At 30.3% G+C, this 23,842-nt stretch overlaps 4 protein-coding genes across 9 annotated transcripts in view; 3 read left to right on the forward strand and 1 right to left on the reverse strand.

The window, feature by feature from the left end:
- The first annotated feature begins 251 nt into the window (after positions 1-251).
- Positions 252-8,136, forward strand: LOC126775540 (lysosomal acid glucosylceramidase-like). Of its 2 annotated transcripts, none has more exons than XM_050497556.1 (12): positions 252-381; positions 515-642; positions 976-1,027; positions 1,102-1,240; positions 3,103-3,259; positions 3,708-3,868; positions 4,467-4,590; positions 5,092-5,205; positions 6,903-7,050; positions 7,179-7,258; positions 7,426-7,715; positions 7,794-8,136. In XM_050497556.1, the coding sequence occupies exons 1-12, from the start codon at positions 303-305 to the stop codon at positions 7,891-7,893; spliced, it is 1,572 nt and encodes a 523-aa protein (XP_050353513.1). In that variant the 5' UTR covers positions 252-302; the 3' UTR covers positions 7,894-8,136. The 2 variants fall into 2 exon arrangements, with proteins under 2 accessions (XP_050353513.1, XP_050353512.1); XM_050497555.1 differs by having other exon boundaries at positions 260-381; positions 512-642.
- Positions 8,137-8,410: 274 nt separating this feature from the next.
- On the forward strand, positions 8,411-10,282 carry LOC126775532 (CCR4-NOT transcription complex subunit 10-A). Its single transcript, XM_050497545.1, has one exon. The coding sequence runs from the start codon at positions 8,510-8,512 to the stop codon at positions 10,205-10,207; it is 1,698 nt and encodes a 565-aa protein (XP_050353502.1). The 5' UTR covers positions 8,411-8,509; the 3' UTR covers positions 10,208-10,282.
- A 3,292-nt stretch (positions 10,283-13,574) lies between these two features.
- On the forward strand, positions 13,575-17,005 carry LOC126775579 (WSCD family member AGAP003962). Its single transcript, XM_050497619.1, has 5 exons — positions 13,575-13,875; positions 14,063-14,238; positions 15,598-15,682; positions 16,319-16,488; positions 16,783-17,005. The coding sequence occupies exons 1-5, from the start codon at positions 13,608-13,610 to the stop codon at positions 16,963-16,965; spliced, it is 882 nt and encodes a 293-aa protein (XP_050353576.1). The 5' UTR covers positions 13,575-13,607; the 3' UTR covers positions 16,966-17,005.
- A 4,076-nt stretch (positions 17,006-21,081) lies between these two features.
- The window catches only part of LOC126775517 (myotubularin-related protein 4), an 85,213-nt gene continuing 82,452 nt past the window's right edge, over positions 21,082-23,842 (reverse strand). For all 5 annotated transcript variants that reach the window (XM_050497518.1, XM_050497515.1, XM_050497517.1 and 2 more), the window contains one exon: positions 21,082-23,747. In XM_050497518.1, the coding sequence (XP_050353475.1) occupies positions 23,651-23,747 (97 nt within the window). In that variant the 3' untranslated portion in view covers positions 21,082-23,650. The remainder of the gene's footprint in view (positions 23,748-23,842) is intronic.

Genomic DNA, 23,842 nt, shown 5'->3' on the forward strand with positions numbered 1-23,842 from the left:
CTGCTAGAGGGTTCACTAACACAATGTATAACGGCACAGCGAATGTGTTAAAAACCAACTGATAAAAATATATAATAAGCTGTTCAATCATAAGCAGCTTACTATATGTTAATATTATCAAACATAATGATTATGGTTGTCAAGATTCCTGTATTTACAGTTATTATTTTATATTTTCGACATAAATTAAAATAAACAATCTGTTGTTTGTCTGATGACCTCAGGATACCGTTGAACTTCAATTGACTATAATTGCCAATATCATTCGGTCGCGTTCACTGCAGTCGTGCGAACGATAAAATATGTTTTTTATTTTCAATAATTCAATGAAGTGCTTTGGACTTATATTCATTTTAACAACTTTTACTTATATTTTAGCTGGTAAGTTTTATATTAATATTACAAAATAGAAGATTAAATAATTTAACAGATATTTTGTATAATAATTTTTATATGATTTATTTTTTATTGAATATTCTATCGTCCGTTATAAACCTGTATATTTTTTTAGTAGACATACCATGTGCAGAAAGACGTATTCCTAATGAATCTGTAGTCTGTGTCTGCAACACATCTTATTGCGATGATATTACAAGAGAAATTCCTTTGAAAGGAGCTTTCGTAACTTATACTTCGTCGAAGGTAAAAAAATTTATCTCATTTATACTTTTCTATAAATAACTTGTGCACATAATATAATATAATGAATGACTGAATCATTGAATTCATCATCATGAAGTTATCCAGAAAAAAATTAAAATATACTGTAACTATAATAATTTCGTTTTACAAGAACTATTCCGGTATTGTACAAAATAACGGATTACATTCATTACCGATAGCATATATATAAAAATAAAACTAAGTTAAAATAATTGTGTTTTATCTTAAGTAATATATATATATGTATAAAATTACTTATAATATAATAAATTCTTCTATTATCTTTTTCCTGGTGTTTTTTTATATTTACAGGATGGATTACGCTTCAAAAAAGATCGTGGGACCTGGAATGTTTCACACATTGGTATGAATAACTGTTATTTTATTCATCACATCACTTTATGTTACGCAAATTAATTATTATAATTATATCATCAGAATCATGCTGCTTAACAACATTGGAATTATTCCCAACCATAAAATACCAGATAGTTGAAGGTTTCGGAGGAGCGGTAACTGACTCTGCTGCAATAAATTGGAAAACTCTACCGCTTGAACTTCAGGATTATCTTATCCGGTAATTGCTATTTCACCATATATTTCTAACACATTCACGGTATATTGCAAATTTATTTTATGTAACTAAGTAAATAAAACTTCTCTAATGACAAAGCGAAAATTTTGCCCCAAGCTGTGCAAACATACTTAAGTTTTACAAAGGCTTAATACAATTAAGAATTTTAAAATAAGTTTATATATCAAATAGATGATAGATAGCAGACATCAGAACAGTTGTTTAATGAAATTATGAAAATGAATTGAAAAAATTAATATTTTTGAATCTTAGGTTTGCATAATTCACATTTATTTAAATTTTATTAGTATATATTATATTTATCATAATATAATAAGGATAATATTATATTATGCGATATTATTCTAGCGATCATACCAATTGTTATGAGTGTTAGCATTGCTATGACGGTCCTTTAAACGATGTGGAACGGTGTGACGTATATGTGTATTAACATCTGGTGGTAGAGCTTTGTGCAAGCTCGTCTGGGTAGGTACCAACCACTCATCAAATATTCTACCGCAAAACAGCAGTACTTGGTATTGTTGTGTTCCGGTTTGAAGGGACAAGGGACATAACATCTTAGTTCCCAAGATTGGTGGCGCATTGATGATGTAAGCGATAGTTAACATTTCTTACAATGCCAATGTCTATGGGCGTTAGTGACCACTTACCATGTGCTCGTCCGCCTTGCTATTCTATAAAAAATATATTTATACATTTTATAGATTACGAAGAGGAAAATTTTATTTCATTTGAAACAAAAGTTATGATTAGATAACGAACAATTGAACAGATTGTCTAGGTAACTTGAATCGGGAAAATATTATATTTCTTAACACTATTCTTCTTTCTGGTATGGTAGCAGCTATATAGGTAGTCATTATTTTCATAAGTCTACGCGTGCTGGCTCTCGATGTCATCACCTAACTGTGATATCAATTCCATCGCGCATAAAGAAATTTGGCAACTCATTTCTTTGTCGCACTTCCAAAAAATGGAATTCCTTACCAGCTTACGTGTTCCCCTCCTCTTACAACCCGGGTTCCTTCAAACGAGGCGTGAAGAGGCATCTTGCGGGCCGGCAAGGCGGGGACGGCTAGTACAGAACATTCTTCCCAACTGTACTGACCATCGTCGCGTTATGGACTCTACTACCACTTACCATCAGGTGGAGTAGAGTCATTTGCCATCCCGGCGCATATAAAAAAAAGTCATTATTGAAGTGGATTTTATCACAAAGTCTATTAATACTCTCTGTAAAATACATATGTTTATTGTGATTATCATATCACGTAAATAATATCAGAAAAAGATGTAGTACCAATCTCCTTCGCATCGTCTTTATCTTACGTGACATTAACGAAGTAGTCTGCGCTGCTGCTGCTATCTAACCCGGGGGCCAATTCTACTCATTTGTTATATTTATGATACGTTCCCGGTTCTATTATTATTATTCCCTTGTTATATATCCCTCAAAAAAAGAAACCAAGAGCGAGAGAGAAAAGATCGTAACTGGGAGCCAATTCTATTCCGATCCAACTCCAACAAACCCGCAACTGGATCGTTGTGTTAGTAGATTAGGAAAACGACTAAAAACTTATATTTTGATAATCATAATCCACATAATTTATATATGTACATTTGTAATGTGAGGTAGTACCGTTACAGCAATGCCATAAACGATATTTGTGGTGTAATTTAAAAAAAAAAAAAAAGCAATTATGTAATTGATATCTTTGTTATTTATTTTATTGGTTATGATATAATTTATTGACATAGGTAAGGTTTACTAAGCTGCTCAGGGCAGGCACCCCGGTTTGCCGTCAGCTCTGGTGCTGAAGTAGTGGTTGTATCTGTTGCAGTTCTTACTTCAGTAAGAATGGCCTCGAGTATAACATGCTCCGCGTACCCATCGGTGGCACTGACTTCTCGACCCACGCATATGCTTACAACGAATCGCCTGAAAACGACACGCATCTATCCAACTACAAACTTGCTCCAGAGGACACATTATATAAAGTAGAACATATCTAAATCTTTTTTTTTTAATCAACGGTACAATTTTGCCAATAAATTTAATCAAGTCATAACCAAGTTACAAATAATATACACTAAAAAAGCAAATGTCTCAATATTGTAAATAGTCGTCTTTACCAGCAGATAATAACATTATATGCATTTGCAATGCGGTAAACTGCCAATATTTCGTGCATATAGTGATATTCAATTGCACAATACATTTGAGAGCTAAAAAGTTTTGATGATTAATATGAAAAATAGGTTGCAATTGCACAAGCGCACTGTATCGAACGATAATTCCTAATATGTAGTACCAGATTCAAATTGAAGTGACAGCAAATTTGTTAGAATCTAAGATGAAAACCTACTATCCGGCAATAATAATTATCACGAAATAAATTGTCTCTTTTCATGTCACACTGCCATTTCAATTTAGAATTATTTCTAGATACCAATGATAAAATCTATCATGCAAGTAGCAACGGCTCCCGTGCATATTGTCGCCACCACCTGGTCTCCGCCCCTCTGGATGAAGACTCACCAGACTTATGGAGGGTACAGCCGCCTCAAGCGTCAATATTACCAGACCTACGCGGACTACCACTTGAAGTAAGTGCTGAATTGAACAGCGGAGGCACAGTTAAGACAATTATATTTATGCAGTAACTTTTATGCAGAACGATTAAAAATTGTTATATTTCATTTTTTTCTATCTATTATGAATACATATTGCTCAATGTTTATGATAATCGAATTAAAAATACTTCAACAACTTAACGCTCTAAAGCTTTACGACCATTTATATTGTGACACTGTATTATGTATTCATTTAAAATTTGTATCAGTCGGCTGTTCTATACCACAGGCATTAAGTTATATATACACCTTAGGAACAGACGGCTTTGTGTAAATATATTTACAATAATATCACTAGTTAAGAAAAATGTCGAATGTTCTAAATTAAACAAATTGTTTATACAATATTGTACAGATACAATAATCTGTATCATCGATCATTTCTGAGTTATGAGAAACGAGCCGTGGAAGTTTTCACATCACATTTATGCGATTTCTGCATATATGAAACGTTTTTTTTTATATGCGCTTTTGATTTACGATACGAAGACAACTCTACCATCCGATGTGCGACTATCGATCACCACCAACACTTACGCTAATAATATAAAATTTCTTATCAAATTTTCAGATTTATTGAACAATATAATCAATCGGGCATACCTGTTTGGGGGATAACTACAACCAATGAACCCATTAATGGTTTATTTTCCTTGGCATCATTTAACTCTCTCGGATGGGATATAACGGAAATGGTAAAACATTATGACTGAATAGAACATTAGCTTACGTAAAAAACACGAGAAGGATCAGTTTTTAGAAAAAGTACTTAAAAGTACAAACTTGAAGTTTTCGTGTTTAATTTGTATTTATTTAATATTTCATCGCGTGCGGTGAAGAGAGTCGTCGTGAGACAACCTACATGTGTCGGGTGACAAAATTTCCGCTTTGGCATCTCCCAACCCGCAACGGAATAAGTTCAAATACTCAAAGAGTAAAGGAGGCTTTGCCTTGCAATATAAAGAGGCTGATACTTTAATTAATTTTATGTGTGTTAAAATAGAGAAAATACTTTTACTTGGTGGTAGAATTGGTATATCTCTTACCGTCCCTCAACCTATTTCATATAAAAAAAAAGAAGTATAAGTATCTGTTAAAATGATATCTGTATAACTTTACATTTACAGAATACAGAAAACTAAATTTAGTATTTTATGACAAATTGTTAACATACTTATTAAATAAAACCTTTTTAGGGTGAATGGATTTTGAACAACTTAGGACCAACAATCCGCAAATCGGCGTTTAAAGATCTCAAACTATTAGCTGGTGACGATCAAAGAGCCACTATACCGTACTGGTTCAATGTGGTGAGTTAACAAGTGTGTTATGATATAAGGTTTCAAATATACTCACTCCCATATGCGAGTATATGACTAATCAGAAATAAGTAGAAAATCGTCTACGGAAAAATATTCTTTTGATTATTTCTAAAATATTTGACATTACGCATAACCATGCGTAAGTCGGCTCTATGGCGGATTCGTCTGTCTTAAATACACCAACCCAACTTCAGCTTCATTTTGAGCACACTCAATTATCATAGAAGACACGTACCATAATACGTGTTTTCTATGACACACTGCGATTAAGTGAAGGTGTTTTACCCATAAGAAAACCAAAGTTATTTAATGGAATGTGTTCGGAACGAAGTAGAAGGGCTATGACAATTGAAGACCTGCTGACCAGGACTACAGTCCAGGCTGCATTGTTCGGTACCAGACTCCCTTAGTTATAAACCACCAATTCACTATTTACGTATCAATTACAAACTCGTATATTCACTTTATACGTATTTGTAATTAAAGGAGACTAAAGATTTATATATAACCCGCATTGGAGCAGCGTGGTGGAATAAGCTCCAAAACCTTCTCCTCAAAATGAGGAGAGGAGGCCTTTAGCCTAGCAGTGGGACATTCACAGGCCGTTTCAAAAAAAGATTTATAGCAATAGTATAAGCATTACATATATTACTTTGGTCGATATAATATGAAAATGCAATTTACAATTTTATAATTGAAATCTAACAAACGCTGTCAAAATAGTATATTTATAAACCGCTGTTGTAAAGTTTTAGCTGGACCAGTTTATTATATAAGTAGTAGATAGTAGTGTTTAATTTATTTTTTTTGTAATTTTGTATATGAGTCTTGTTACTTAAATAAATAAATTATTATTGTTATTAAAATCACAAATATTAGGTATCTATTAACACAAAAAGTTGTCTAAAATAAGTCCACAGTATCTATACTACGGACCTACAGCTTATACTACGGACAAATAAACAATTCGACATCAAATTGACGTGATAACATTGGTCAAGATCTCGCTTGAATAGTTGCATTTTGAATGTCGACGAAGTTAGCGGAACTTTGGAATTAAATTTAAAGTCGATATGGTATTTATGTACAATAGTGTTGTATTACATATATAATATATAAACTCACCAGACTGCGTACGGGTGATAAAATAATAACAAAATAATAGCAGTGACATATACACGAATAGAAGAATTATATATATAAAGATATAGAAGAACTGTAGGTTATCCAGAATATAGTAAAGCTATAAGCTAATCACGTGGAATAATCTCTTCGACTGAAATAAGCTATAATCATTTTTATGTTGACTAAAATAATAATAACTTTTTTTTTTACAATGAAAATTGTTTTTCTAAAAAATTAAAACTTTATCTGCCTGTATAAGCTCATAGAAAGCTTAGTGAAGTATCATCTTAATATTTCATTAATAAATAACAATTTATTCATTTCGTCAATTATCGTATTTATTTATTTTTGTATATAAAAAATCATAGTTGTTGATTAAACATTATTTAACGTGGTTTTTTCTTCCTCTTGCAGTTAGGTATAGGTGCTGATACTATTAAATAATATGAACATATTCCTTGAAAAATATTTTTATTTTATATGTAAACTAATAATATATAATATTTTATTTTTTACTTATAACTTTAAGTAAATTAATCGTTGTAATTTCTTATCGTTAGATGTTTTCACGTTACCCAAAAGCATTAGACTACATCGATGGTATCGCAGTACACTACTACACTGACAAATTTGTACCCGCCGCTGTATTTAAGGCGGTGACGCTAACACATCCTGATAAAATCATTTTATCTACAGAAGCTTGTGAAGGTAAATTAAAATGAATATTCAAATGAAGTTAAAAAATTTATATTTGTGATTTTTCTAGTTTTCAGTTTGAGACATCAATAACGAATTATCTATTTTTATTTTATTAATTGTGTACTTAATATTTAAAGGTAGCTTCCCGTGGCAAAAAGAAAAGGTATTACTCGGTTCGTGGGACAGAGCGAAATCATACATAGAAGACATTTTAGAAGTAATTATGCTTACAGTTTTTTCTGGTTATTTTCAGAATACATTTTCATAAGCACGTTATAACATACAGCCATCTTTAGCCTCAATACAAAATAGGACAAAGAAATTTGAACAAAAATGTTAAGTATGTTCTTAATTCTGAAATATATTTTCTAATATTGTTTTTAGGATTTAAACTACAATTTAGTTGGATGGATAGATTGGAACTTGTGTCTAAATATGGGTGGAGGACCAAATTGGGCTGCGAATTACGTCGATTCCCCTATCATCGTGGATAAAGACAAACAGGAGTTTCTGAAACAACCTATGTATTACGCTATGGGACATTTCTCAAAATTCATACCACGTGACTCAATAAGGATCAAAGTTCTAGAGAAGAAGCACTTCTTTACTTCACACTTGCGTCATGTGGCTTTTGTAACGCCAAAAAACACGATCGTGGTTGTTGTATACAATGAGTAAGTTATTTTACCTAATTTCCGTGAAATTCAATATTCATTGATTATTTAAAGCTAACATGTTTGTATTTGTTTCAGTGGCCAAACTAGATCCATTCGTTTGAAAAATAGAAACAAACAAGCGACGTTAAATTTGAAAGCACACTCTGTAACTACTATTGAATTTCTTTATGAATAAAATCACAAAGTATAAAACATTAATTTTAAGTAGCTGTTCACATATTGCGAGGCGAACAGTGCTTAACTTTTAATTTGTATTGACTAAGCACATACTAACTTTCATTGACTGTAAGGTTTACGTAATTTACGTAGTTTACCGCGGGTTGGCCTAAATTAATGTATATTATTATAATTAAATTCATAGACTGTATTAAGATTTTTTTTTGTAAATCTTTACAAATAAAGCAATATGACTACGTTATATATAATTTTCTCTTTCACCTTTTAAATTTAAAAACATAATGCAATGCTGGTGCAATTAAAACTAAATGAACACCTATATGTATTGTCAATTTTGACCACTTAATTATTGTTTGATATATTTAACACAAATCATCCCTTCGGTTTACGTTTCCGTCAACGAATCACAACTGATTAATCGTTCAAGTGAAAAAAGGTGTTTACACTGAGCGCGAAGTTGTAATGAAACGTGGTGGTTTTGTACTCTGTATTAAACGCCCCTGTCACTTCGACATGTCAGTGTCAAGTCATTGAAAATTATAACTTGTTACTCTTGTTATTGTGTATAGTTACAAAATATTTTAAATATCTTATTACAATATATAATTATAGCCATGGCAAATTCTAAAGACGAGCCAGCTTTCCTTGCTCATCAGTGTTATCTAAAAAAAGACTACGCAGGTGCAATGCAACATTTAAATGAATTGGAAGCTATGGTCGGCAACAACAGCAGTCTCTTGAAACGAGTACAACACAACAAAGCTGTCGTTGAATTTGCTATTAGTGACATGAAAAGTATTGATACATTCAAAAAATCAATAACACAATTTATAGGAGTTAACTTTTCTGATGTTGATATAAAAGATTTAAACATGCCTTGCTTGTTATACAATTACGCCGTGGTACTATATCACTCGCGCTATTACTATCAATGTGCTGTTGTATTAGAAAAGTTATTAACCTGTAAGAATATTAATGACACTAAATTACATCATAGAATCATACTACTATTGCTTGAAGCTACATTGTGTCGAAGAACATATGAAAAGACATTGGAAATAGCCAAAAATCATGGTGAGCCACTAAAGTCAAACAATGAAGTGAGTGAATTATATGAAAGGCTAGTTTGTAGAGCGCAGCTATATCTTGGACAAAAGGTAAACTTAAAGCCTGATTCAATTGAAAACATTTTTATTATAGCCCAACAAAAGTTTGTAAACGGTGACACAAATGATTCAGCCAACACACTTGGTCTTTATAAAACAATGAAATTTAATTATGATTTAAAAACTCAAGGGGAAGATATTTGGGCTGCTATTAATAACAACCTTGGTGTTATATATTTATCTATAAAAAAACCATTTTTGGCCATAAAATATTTTCAACATGCCGTCAAAGAGCACTTTAGGGCAATAGAAAGTGAGGATAGTGAAATGTTGATAGCATGTAAGGACAGACCTCTTTATGTGTATAATTTAGGGTTGGCATTGTTAGCTGCTAATAACTCTGAAGGAGCATTTGAGTGTTTAGTAGAAGCTGCTCGTCACTATCCCAATAATCCTCGAATATGGCTAAGACTTGCAGAGTGCTGTGTCAAGAAATGCTGTAATGAAGAAGCACAACAATTTACAGTCAAGAAGCTAGGTAGTGGACCCCATACAAAAATTCTTCTATCCAAAGAAAATAAGGAAAAGTATTCAACATCTGGTGAATCATTTGCCATTCCTTCGCTTTCACTAGAATTTGCAGCCCTTTGTTTGAGAAATGCAATAAGTTTACTCCCTGATCAGGAAACATTATCTGACACAAGTATTGCTTCAATTCAGGCTCCACCGGGCCCTCCCATAAACTGGAAACAAAGATGTGACCTGAAGAATTCAATCTTAGTCCTTCAGAGTTATATATTTCTTCATTTGCAAGATCCTTTGTCGGCTCTAATGAGTGCTAATGAATTATTGAATCAATCAGATGCAACAACTTGTCAGAAGGCTTGGGCGCACATTTATGCTGCCGAAGCGTTGATTAACTTAGATAAAATAACAGATGCGGTGGATCACTTGCATCCTCCTATGATTCACGATTTAGTCTCAATCCTACCATCTCAAATGAGAGATATGATTGCAGTGTCTGTTTGGGCTAAAGCTGCAGTATGTCATATACTGAGGGGAGATTTAATTACAGCAAGAAAAATTTTACTACAAATCAATTCACCTAGAGTTCTGCCACTACAAATGTATTTGGAAATTTGCACAGGAAATATTGAAAATTGCCATACAATATTGAGAAAGATTCGAATTTCCAATACATCTTAGCCCTTTTCCTGTTTTGTGAATCAAATGTAATTCATAGATATTAGTCAACTATTTTGTATCTTGTTTAGAAGAACATTTTAACATGTTCTTCTAAACAAGATACAAAATACTATAAAATATATTTATGATATTATAACTTATTGTAAATTGAATATTTTTTATTAAATTATATACAATAATTTTGTTTTTGATCATATTTTTAATGTACTACAAGTATGTTGTTGCAGGGTTTAAATAAATTTATAAGTAGTAATCAATCAATTATGAAAAGTATGAACACTACCTAGCCTCGGAAAGCATGTTGTATTAGATTTCCCATCAGATTAAGAGTGAGAATTTACAGTGCATCTGTTTTTTGCATACACACTTGTGCAGTAGAATATGTCTTGGGCAGTTGTCTAGTCTTCTATAAGAATGGCCGCCGTGGCTGAAAGCAGTTCGTGGGACATCATAATTGTTAGAATATTTCAGTTACTTTTACAGCATAATGCCAATAGCCATACAAAATTATGCTTTGGGGTTATGCAGCATGCACTATTTGTGCTAAAAAAGAGCATACATGCAGTCCTACTTAGGAGCTAAAGAATCATTGAGGCACCAATTTAAAGAAATTAAAACATTAACTGTGCATCTTAATACATATTTTTTAATGTTATGTATGTTCAAAAATATATTAATGATTTTCTGGGTAAATATAATACTTATAACATTGGTACAAGGAACAAACACAAGCTAATTACTCCTGTTATTCAATTGCATAGAGCGCTTAACTTTATAGTGGGGCAATGTATAGTTGTATACGGGTCTACAATAGATCCCAGACAGCAGACAGACCATAATGTCACTGTTGCTAAAATAGAAATAAAAAATGTAAATACAATTAGTGATTCATGTATGATATTAGTAGATATCATTATAGTATAGATATTAGTAGTATATAGTATCTATGATAGCACACCTTGGTAATCAAAATGTCATCTAGTCATTTCTTTATTATATTTAAAAAAAAAATAAACAACTACAAAATCTTACAAAAAATATATAAACCGTCGTATTTTCTTTTCCGAACTAGTGGTTTTTAATTTGACAATCAATAAGTAACAGTATTGAACTACCTACCCGACTTTTACATGGGTAGATTGCAAAATTTTATTTTTGATATGATTTGCGTAAAATCAGTTCTTAGCGAGCGTCGTCAAAAGAGTAACTGCTAAATTTCAAGTCATTTATTATTATTTTATTTTATCCTTGATCCATACAACAGCATTGTTAAAAAAAAGACGTGCGTTAATTTAAAGCCACTATTTTGTTGGCGGACAGAAAGGTAAAGTTATTAACTCATTATTGGTGTGACTTGTGATTTTTTTTAATGTGTTTAAATATGTTATTTGGATTTTAAAGAGTAAGTATGTTATCTGTATCAATTTGTATGATTTGATGTTCTACTTTTCAAAGGCCAATTCGAGGTTTTTATATCAGTTTCACAGCAAGCGGTTTCACCGTTGTGGACAGGGTGGGCATGCCTATTGCCCACAACCTGAACCTATAGGCACTTCGTCTATAGGCATTGATATATAAAAAACCCAAGATACATACACAGCGTCTCAAAAACGTCCGCATAAAATTAGCGCACAATGTTGAATTTAAATTTTCAAATAGTCTCGCTACGCCCGCGTCACTGCACGCATTTTAAAAGTGTTCGTTGAGAAATTGTAAAAATATTAGGTCAAGAACGTTAAAAAAGGATGGGATATCGTATTTTCGGTAAGCAAAAGTGTTTATTGGTTTGTTTTTGTTGTTTTTTTTTTTGACTTCATATATAACGCAATATGTAATTTTGATTTAATTTGTCTCAAAACTTCAGACATTGGTCCAAGTATAATACAGCAAATTTCAATGATCGCATTGTCAGTGTAAGAAATATGCATAACAGCCTCCTTTTATTTTAGTCGTATATAGTCGTATAATACATATGACCCTGTATCTTAGTCAATAGAGTCGATTTTTTTTATTATGTTTAATTTTTTAATTAATAATTTTGAACTTTTTGTGTTAAAGTTGTCATAAACTTTATATATATTAAATATTAATATGTTATAAAATAGTAGAAACTTTAAAAATTACTCTTATAAAAGCAATTATAGAAAAGTTTATAGGCATTCGTTTACATTATATCGCAAAGAAAACATCAGAAAACCTGAAATCGAATTTAAAAAGACAACTCTACAATAAACTAAATTTATTCCAAGTAAATTAATGTGTTTCCTGTTGTTGCTATGTCAGTTTAAAAAATTATTATATTTTTAAAGTTTTTAAGAGTGATCCGTAGTAGCATACCCTGAAACTTGAAATTTGAGTTTCGCGGGCTGGTAGCTCGCTACCCAATCACTAAACATTAAACTAAATAGGTACCTACTTAGTTGCGATAATATGTTCTTTTTATATTTTTTGAACCAAAAAATTAAATAAATAATTTTACCAGTAAATATTTGTTTCATTGATTTATACACATGTCCTGCCCAATACATATTTACGCTGAGACAAAAGAATAAATACGTGTTTAGAACACGATTTAACAAACTCTTAAAAACTAATGCAATGTTGTATAAAAATAAGCAGTATAAATAATATTCGTCTTCACTCCATCCTACCGGCTAATTTTGGTTTTAAAATTATATTGCTTTTTGTACACTGCTTTGTGAAAACAATTTTAAGCGATTCGTGTAAGATTGAATTTGCAAAAAAAATGATTATAGTAAAATTACTTATATAGAATTGCCGCGTGTTTGGTGACAGTTTCGATTGTTACTTTTGTTCGTGACTTCTTGGGTTCTTTTATATATAAATGTCTATAGGTTCATGCGGACAAAGTCTGGGCAAGGTTAGGCTGAGGCTTCTTACATTTTTAAGCTTTTCCTTTGTAGGAATGCAATGTATCGATCATTATTATTATCGAACTAACAACAAAATTATACGATTCGAATAAGTAAATTATAATTTCAATATTAACACATTAGTAGAGAAGCTATTATTATTAAAAATGATTTGCATTCAATTCGAATATAATTTTACTCTGGCAAATCCATACGCGAAGTATTTTAATATATGAGGATCAAACTATTTATTAATGGTAACACTGGTTTATGTCATTTTACGTACATTTTATTTTTAATTCAAACAAAATGAGCAGATAATAATTATTTAATAGCAATTAATAACGAATGTTTCCTATTCGGCCTATCCTAATTGTTTACAAAATGACTACTTTGTAATTACAATTTTGATTTAAATTGTCAATTATTTAATAATCGAATTGATAAATTTTATTCAATAAAGTTCATGAATGTAACAAATTGTTTATTTTTGACAAAATATTTTGCTTAACGCTGTGTAGAGAAAAATGCCTAGAAGATTAACATTTCTTATTGCTGTGATGGTGGTATTAATTTATTTTTCGTTAATTTTGTTTATGTTGCGTCCATTGCAAGGTGCAAGAAGTTATTACGGCAATAATTTAATAAATCACCTCGGGTTGCGAGAAACACCCAGGGTGAATTGGTGTAAGAATCTGCATTGGCGTTCTCCACCGTCTCCGAATGTAGTAGCTCTCGTGTCATATCCAGGGAGTGGAAATACTTGGTTAAGATACCTACTGCAACAGGTTACAGGTGTGATATAATATTGATATCCAATAGAAAACTAGGTTCAAGCTAGTTTATTTTGTAGAAAATTAAACTGAGCCATAATGTATATTCAAAATATTTTCAAGATTTAAAAAGTGAATATAATTTTATAAAAGTAAAAAAACCTGCTGGATCATTTTACAATTATATCATAGTATAAACATTCTTCCAGGAATCGTAACAGGTTCTGTGTACATGGATTATGGTCTTCGGATGCATGGTTTCCCGGCTGAGAATGTGACAGATGGATCAGTACTAGTTGTCAAAACTCATGAAGCACCACCCATCGAAGTAGACAAGTTTAAATCTGCTATACTCCTCATCAGAAACCCTAGAGATGCTATTTTGGTAACTAATATATGACCTTATTTTTTTTAAACTTTTTGTTAAAGTTTATTCCTTTTCTATATATTTTTTTTCAGTTTGATTGCAATTAAGGTCTCTCTTCGTTTTTAGTTATTTTTTAATCTTACTTAAATATGAAGACAATATTATAAACAATTTCATATTACCATTTAAATGCTAATCTCTATAAAAAATAAAAAATATATATATGCATCTAGGTAGTAAAACAATATAATTAAAGCCAAGAAATGAATGGAATTAATTAAATAATTAAAAGTAAAGTATCAATGTCTCACTGCTGGGCTAAGACTCTTTTTCCTTTGAGCAGAAGGTTTGGAGCTCATTCCATGCTACTCCAATGCTGATTAGTGGATGCACATGTAGCAGAATTTCAGTAAAATGCAGGTTGCCTCACTATGTTTTCCTTCATCGTTAGCACAAAAGGAATTTTAAATACATATAAAACACAAAAATAACCACCACCAAAAAAATATAATATGCATGCACCACTTTTTATTAGAGCTTCTTGATTTGCAGCTTCTTTTAAAATAGCAAATTAATTACATTAATCACTAAATATACTCATAATTCAATTTTACCATAATAATAAAATTTGATTATTACAACTGCTTACTTAACAATTGTCTCACATAACAAGAAAGCATGTGTATATTTATATTAGCTCTTTTATAAGAGCTCGTCGAGAAAAATCATTAAGGAAATTATCAAGTTATTACTTATTGTTTAAAAGGAGAACTATTTTTCAAAGAAATAATATAATTAAAAATAGTGTATTATTGATAGTGACATCAGAATCAAGTACATAAGTAAAATATAATATTTATATATTTAATACTTTTATGTTGTGTCATATTTCAGTGTTCTGTGTTGCAGCTTTTAACAATATGCTTCTGCACTTAAATGAAGTTTGACCGGTAATTGTTTTTTTTTTTTTCATTTATAAGTTTCTCTTCTTTTTATATATATATTTTTTAAATATCTCATGTTAATTGAATATTTGTTTCTAATTTTATGCACATTCTTAATTTAAATTCCTAAATTATTGATGTAATAATATACCTATATTGTATTCCAATTGCAGGAGTAAAGATATACAAACTATATTTTTACTTATTTGATTTGCCAATAGCTCTGCTGTATCATACACTATAAACAGTTCTTGATTTGTATTTCTAATATACGATTTGACTTAACTCCAAAGATAACTGATTTGTATTTCTAATATACGATTTGACTTAACTTCAAAGATAACTCCAAAGAAAATTCATAGTGCCATGTTTTCCTTTTAATTAATTATGTTACTTTTTAGAATAATTTTATTTATAGAGAACTGTATTTCAGGCCGATTTTAATAGGCTTCACAAGGGTCATATAGGAACAGCTCCGAAGTCCGCATTCAAAAAATCAAATAAAAACAAAAATTCAGGTTGGTAAAGTTATTTAATTTCATTATTTATTTATTTTGTTTTAGTTATTAAAGAAACAAATAAAACAATATGTAAAATGTTGGCCTAAGAATTATTAGCATATTCATTTTCACAAAGACATTTTATACCTGTATATATATTATATAAAAGAAGAGAAATATTACCAAAAAAATGCTGTCTTATGTGTATAACATTGTTGTTTTAGTATAATAATCAGATGTGATACTTATTTTTCCCTTTGAATTTCGTGGGCCCGGCAAAACTTAAATAGACTCAACAGTCGTTGGATGTCGTGACGCGCGATCACTTGATTTGATACTTTTATAGTCTACTAGTTATTCTTAGGTTTATACATTTCCTGCATAATACTATAGTTTTTAAACATTGTCATAGTAACCAATATTTTTATTGATAATGCTGTCTGGTAATAAACATGCAGCCATATTAAAAAACATCAATATAAATTAAAGGTAAGGTTCACTAAAGGAGTCTGTCTGTAGAGATACAAATACAAGAAAAAAAAAGTAATCTAATAAGCACTTAAATGAAGTTTGACCGGTAATTAATGGTCCGGTGCATTAATTTTTAATATATTACCAACTTATGATTACTATCGTTATACCACATATTTTCAGATTGGTCGACATACGTGTTCCATCAGCTGTCTACGTGGGAGACACTCCATCGTCTATGGCTTAAAAAGTTCCTGGGACCGGTTCACATCGTGTTCTACGAGATCCTTGTCAAGGACACGAGGAGAACGTTACAAGGGATTTTGGATTTTCTCAATCATACAGTAACTGAAGTAAGTATTTTTATCCGCCGAGTGACGTCATCAAGTGCGTGTTATGACTTATGTATATATGGCGGTGACGTAGGTGTGCGCTTATTTTAATGGTCTCAACACAATTTAATTGCTGACTCAACAAACTGAATTATTATCACATCTTATGATTAAAATAGAATCTATTATTTATTTTTAATGTGCGTCAAACTGAATAAATAGGATTGGGTTGGACTTGAATTTTGGCACATGCTAATTAAAAAAAAACGATACAATACTTATAAAAGTATGGATAATTTCCTTTTTTTCTACCAGGATGACATGAATTGTGCGGTGGCAAATCGAGAAGGAATTTATAGACGAAAAAAGAAATATCACGACTTTGAACCGTTTTCGCCAGAAATGTATTCTGCAATAAATAAAGTTCGATATAGAGTTTTGCGTTTGGTTTCGGATTTTAGGAAAAAACAAAACTACACTGGCCTATACCACAGATAAAATAGATAAGAATGATAATAGAGAATTGTACAGAGATATATTTTTTAAAAACGATTTTAGGATATAATAATATTACTCAACATTATTATTATATAATATTACTAAATGTTATATTTTTACTATGTTATTTATTTAAATCAATTTTACCATGTAAGTCATCGAATTTGTATTCATAAATTGATTAATACAAATATTTTCAACTTTTAATTATTTTGTTTGTTTTAGTTATTAAAGAAAACAATATAAACATTATATAAAATATTGGTTTAAGTATTAATATGGTATTCATTTTAACAAAGATATTTTATAACTAGAAAATAATATTATTAAAATGTAATAGGACTGTATACCGTCGATACTCACATTCTCTTCGGCATGTTGCAAGACTTACGATAGATGAAAAAGCGAATTTGAACAAAAAATATCGTTTGCTCATGCATTTGTTATATATTTACGTAAGTTTATAAAAAAACACTAGATTTGCAAATAAATAAATAATAATCATTGATGGCAAATGTTAAAAAAATAGAAAACACCAAAGAGTTTAATTCCGATGACAATCTTAGAAATCATTGTAAAATTGCGCTTTTCTTCAGAATACTTTTATAAAATTTTAAGAATTTGTTAAGATTAATTTGTACTTATTCATAGAAGTAAGAATTGCCAGTAACTGTTGAAAACTATAAGAAAAAACAAAGAACTCGTTCCGTTTTTAAAACAGTTAGGCTAGCAACTGTCACCCGTTAGTTCCGCAAAGAGTCACTAGGGGAAACTCTTCCAATAGCTAACGGCGCCATCAGCACTCTTACCTTTAGTACCTTTCGAATCCTATTAAACAAATAAGTGTTTCGCAAATGTACAAACTACTCTAATATATAATAACAGTCACACTACTAACATAAAATATAGATTATAATTTTATTTTATTTATAAATTTAAGTTTAATTAATTGTACTTCGGGTGCCAATGTCTGATATGTATGAGTCATATAAGATTTTGGTTCTTTGAACTTAATATTAGAAAGTTATTCAATATAAAACTAACAGCCCGTAAATGGTCCACTCTTGGGCAAAGACCACCTCTATTTAGGAGTAGATGTAGAGTTTACTCCGTGCTGCGAGATTTGTATGCATACGACATACAAAATATAATAAAAATATTGTATTTCGGTGTTTCATCCAGTAGATTGTAAAGGCTAGGAATTGAAGAAGTTTGTAAAGAGTATACAAAATATACAAAATATTTCATTAAAAATGTAAATATATATATATAAATTTTCAAGCAATTTAAATAAATTGTTTTTTTTTACGCTTTAACAAGCAGTTACTATTTTTTAGACGTGCTTATAGTTGTTAAATCAAAATAAGCCTATGCTCATTCCCTTATTAAAATATGTCATAAATAATAGTAATAAAGTAAATAGTAACTGTCATCTAAATGTTTACAGTGTGTTAATATATCTTGTTAAAATATAAAAAATAGTGTCTTGTCACTTGTAATATCTAATATAACAATTAATATATATTGTTTGTAATTAACTTTATTTAAGAGTTATTCTAAAACTATCGTCATCATAAAAATATTTGTTTAGTTACTTAAAATATGGCTGTACATTTTTTGTTTATAAAACAAATAAAAAAAAATAGTCTTAATAATTTTCTTTTACAATATGTGTGACTTAGAATTTTCATATTTTAATTTGCCTATAAATATAGTTCAATGTACTATACCGTGATTGCTAATGTTTTTTATTAAATAGTGTTAATAAAAACATTGTGATCCACTACTGTTGTTAAGGAAGGTTATTTAATGTGTTTTACAATGTTAATCAAGATTTAAACTCAATTATGTATTTTGAGCGGCATAGTTATAATATTTGCACTATAAACGCTGATGATTATTTTTCGTTATAGTGATTAAGGATAATGTAGTTTTTATTACTTCTTATTTCGCCAAAGATAATTTTTAATCCTATTATATATATAAGAACATAAAAAGACTACTTGTCCTTTTTTGTTTTTGATATATATATATATAAATAGCCAAGGACAAGTAGTCTTTTTATGTTCTTAGGCATGTGTATGTAAATAATTCCTTGTGTTGTTTAAAATTGTAATTTGTGTAGTTATTTATATATGGCTGTACAAAGTTTGTTCGTTGCGTTGTTATTTTTATGTTAATAATAACAGTTTTATTAAATAAAAAAAAATATCTATGTTTCTAATTCAATTAGTAAAAATGATAATATGTATATGTATATTACAAGTGTTTTAATGTACTTAATTGTTTTCATTTCTATGATCTATGCTAATTAGTTTAATGTTGTTATTAGTTATTTAATGTTCTATTTAAATACGTTTAACGTGACGTTTTTAAATGGAGTGCACTCGAGAGATTGGTATAGGTATAAATATTGCGATATTTAATATTATGATAATGAGTTGTAATGAAATAAAAATAATATAATCAGTATTTCACTTTTATATATAAAATTACGAGTATAAGGGATAAAACATCTGTGTGTTGCAAGTTGTAGCATTATTCAAATTTTAAACTATTACAAATATTATCATCGAGATGAAATCATCGAAAATTTTAAACAATTAAACTTCTTGTACAATAAATAATTTTATGTAGTTTAAAAATTAACTACATATAATCGCTATTTTAACTGTATTCCACTGCGGTCTAAAGAAAATAAGTATTTATTTTTAATTTATAAATAAAATACAATTTGTTTATTTTAATATAATGATATTATAAACAATATAATAATATTTAAATCAACAAATTATGAACACTGGTCTCTTGAATTGTTTTAATATTGTATTCAATAGAGGATGTAAGTACTAAGTACCTAATATACTACATATTAATAGTAGGTATATTACTACGGTGGTCGAATTAAAGAAAAAGTTAATAATGAAAGAAGCAGTTTTTTTTATATATTCCTAAACATTGATTATGCCTAATTTATAGTACAAATTTAATTATTAATTTTATTTTAATTTATAAGACAACGCAATCTTTAGAAAAAATATTTATCAAGTTTTTTTTTGGGAATGAGTTGATTACATTCTTCATTCATAATAGAGGAACGAAACGTTCCTATTGGTTACACTCGCGACTACAGCGCCACATGCGTTGTACTACTCCCTTCTCATCTATATCAAAATAATAGACCATGACTAGTCATGGGCATTTTTGGTTTTTAACGCAGACTGATATTTATCCGATTTCAGATTTACAAATCGATTTCAAAATCCGATTTTAGATATCCGATTTCGGTAACGCCTCGCATCACCAAATCGCTTGCTTTTAGGCAAATATAGTCTTTAAGTACTTATAAGTAAGGTCGATGATTGTGTAATAGATTTCCGTAGCAGAACCAACAAACCGAAATCCGAATCGCAAAATTTGCGCTATCCTTTTTATTCCGCTTTTTCCAGTTGAAAAGAGAGAAAACGAATTTCATAGTAAGCAGTAATCAGTTTGCGTTTGGGTATCATACACAATTCGTTTGGTGCTATCCAGTGATTTTATTTGTCGATTCGAAATCTTTTAATGGTATCGATCTGTAGATCGTTGGCGTTTGGTTCGGTTTGGTCGATTTTTGAAATCGGATTTTTAGATTGCGAAATCGATACGAATGGATTTATGTTTGAAATCGGATTTTGAATTCGTTTTAATATATCAGACGCATGCCTATGTTTAAGGTAGGTACGTAGACTCAATTCCCCATTGAACGTTACATTAGTATATTCTATTGACATATGCAAATTATAATTTTTTTTTTAATACCCTGGGACATTATTCACACACGGCCATCTGACCCAAAACTAAGCAGAGCTTGTACTATGGAAACCAAACAACTGATATATTACATATACTACTTTTCTTTTGTAAATACATACTTATATAGATAATTACACACAGACTCAGAACAAACAGACAACATGCACAAACATCTGTCTTGGGTGGGAATCGAACCCACAACCTTCGACGTGAAAGATAAGTATATAAGTATATCTACCAAACACGCCAACCGGTCCGTCCATACATTGTAATTTTTGAAATAAGAAACTTTTAAAAAGGTTATGAATAAATGAAAATCTCTTATAAAACTAAATATGCTTTATTCCACATTATATCATTCATTGGTCACAAACAAGTTGCACTTCGACAATAAAACTTAAGTTACTCCGAGCTTTAATTGTGGTTTATAATTTTTGCAAGAAACAATTCCATTTTTCAATAAAAAACATTACTAATTAGACACATTCTTGATATAAGTTCTTAAACATTAAAAAAACAAATGAATATTTTATATGTATAGTTAGCTTGTGCCAAATTCAAAAATTAATACACGTCAATATTTTATTAAAAGGTATTTTATAATATACGTCTCGCGAGAACATGTATTTCTCGATCGTTCGGTAATTATTGTTAACAATATTTTTTTAAATGGCAAACAGCGTCTCGTATGAGCCTACAATTACAATTTACCTTAAATAATGTTTTATTTTCATCATTTGAACATTGTTATTGCTTATCGTGTTCAGTAAAGTACGCTCAGCTGATAGATTATACTTTAAAATCATTATTAATAACAATAATTATATAAATTCAACGAGTACGCACCGCGATTAAATAATCACCACAAATGTAACGTATATCAACATGTTTTAAACTCTTATATATAGCATTTTACAAAAATTATAATCAATATCACAAATAAAATACAAAACTGCGCGTATTTCCTCACGGGATCGAAAGTTGTTTAAATGTTCATTTATTAACTGTTAATATAATAGTTACTTAGAGAACCTGATCAGACCATTCATTTCGGAATTCATTCAATATATTTCGTCCATAACTTTTATTTGATGGCTTGTAATTAAACTACATTGTTTTTGTGTTTGTTTTTATTAAAAACCATCTATTAAAAATTGTTATTTTCGACATTGGTGGCTTATTCAATTTTTATTTTATTAATATGTTAAGTTTACTGTAAACCTTAAACTTAGTCTGGTCAGATATACTAAATAGAAACTATTGCATAATTATTTTGCTTTTCAACTCTGTTTAGGCACTCAATTATTAAATTTCATTTAATTCTAAGAAAGTCGGTCATTAAATATATAAAGCAATAATAAAAAGTAAAAGATAAACAGACGATAGACTTTTAAAAAGTCGAACATTTCTCTCATTTTCTAATGATTAATTCAATTATTGTTTAAAGGCGAACAATCGCTGATTTCATCGATATAATGTAGGAAAAACTGAAATAACAAAGTATAGAACTTTTCTTTGTGGACCGTTCCCCATCTTACATTCCATTTAACGCTAACTCATTAAGACGATTATACACGGTGTCGATCGAATTGAAGTACATTTTACTAACACGAAGAATTATTTAATTATAAAAAATAATAAAATTTACAATTATTTAAATATCTTCATATTATTTTATATATACATTATAATATAAAATAAATAGGTTTTAATATATCACCGTAGTACAATCGCTTACACCATTCCATTATATATATCCGCCACAAGTTTTAAAAAGTTCAGTCTATACGAGCAGTCGTTGACGATACGTGTCACTATTCATTTAAGAAATTCGTTGAAAAAAAAAATCAAAATCAGCCTTCGCTTTTGGACTTTCGAAAACTTTTATATCATAGTAACGACACTTGCATTCACAACGCAAAATATTTAGAAGTTCCTCTCCTAATTTTGATTATGCTAATGATCACAATTTATCTAACATTTATGTCGTAGATGTCTAGCGTAATTTGCCGTTAAATAATCGCTTAGCGTAAACTATGCATCACTTTAATGAGGCAATCATTTAAATCACAAATAAAACTAGATAACTGCGACATCAACTCCGGTCCAGCTTTAGCTTACCCTAGGAGTCGCTAGTAAATGATATATCCTTCGACCCATCAAACAGTGTCTAGCCCGTTGTGTAATTTTTACGGACCTATCGTCTATAATAATACATTTCGGAGTCAGCACATAATTATATATACTTTAAAATACATTAAACTTTAATGTACCGTAATTTAAATTTATTGGATTATATAAACATTATATATATGTAAAGTTGGGAGTAACTGTCATGGTGTCTCGTGGAAAAGTCTTGGAATCATACATTCTTACAAATAACAAAACAATGTTTTAAAATGTTAAACGAATCAGGCTGACTAGTATAAACAAACTATTGTATCGTTATGCAGGTCAGACCGCACTCGCGGTGCGGACGAGCGTACAAAATCTCCCTCTATAGTTACATTTACATTTCGAAGCCGCCTTTTAATGACGAGTTAGGACGAGTTGTGGATAGTATTTCATTATTAACATATTTTGCAACACGATAGTTGTAATTTATCGTTAAGTAAAAAAACAAAAATCGATAACATTATGTAAACTTTATTAGAACAATATAGAACTGATTTGGAAGTAATCGTTAATTAATTAATATCTAATTAGTATAGGAGAGTCAATCGTTCGACCGACGCGTCACTTGTGACTCGTGAGCAGTTCATTGAGGAATACTGTCGTTGAATCGAAGACGAATTTCGTCGAAGGAACATTCGTGACGTTTTAAACATCACTAACGTCATTCGGCTATGAAGGTGTACAAGCGGGGCGGGGCGGGGGCGGTTTGGGCTCGTCACCGCAGGCGGCAGCGCCGACACACGCGCACCGCGCCCAGCTCGCCCCACGGGCTCATCTCCGAGCACGAGCCGCAGAATATGCCGCCGCACCGTCTGCGGGCGAACGTTAATGTACTCTTGGGCATTTGTAAAATGTAGGAGCCAACCCTACCGGTGAACTTCACACTGATATGTCTCATAAATAAAAT

This window comes from Nymphalis io, chromosome 18, assembly GCF_905147045.1.
Source record: "Nymphalis io chromosome 18, ilAglIoxx1.1, whole genome shotgun sequence".
NCBI classification, from domain to species: Eukaryota; Metazoa; Arthropoda; class Insecta; order Lepidoptera; family Nymphalidae; genus Nymphalis; species Nymphalis io.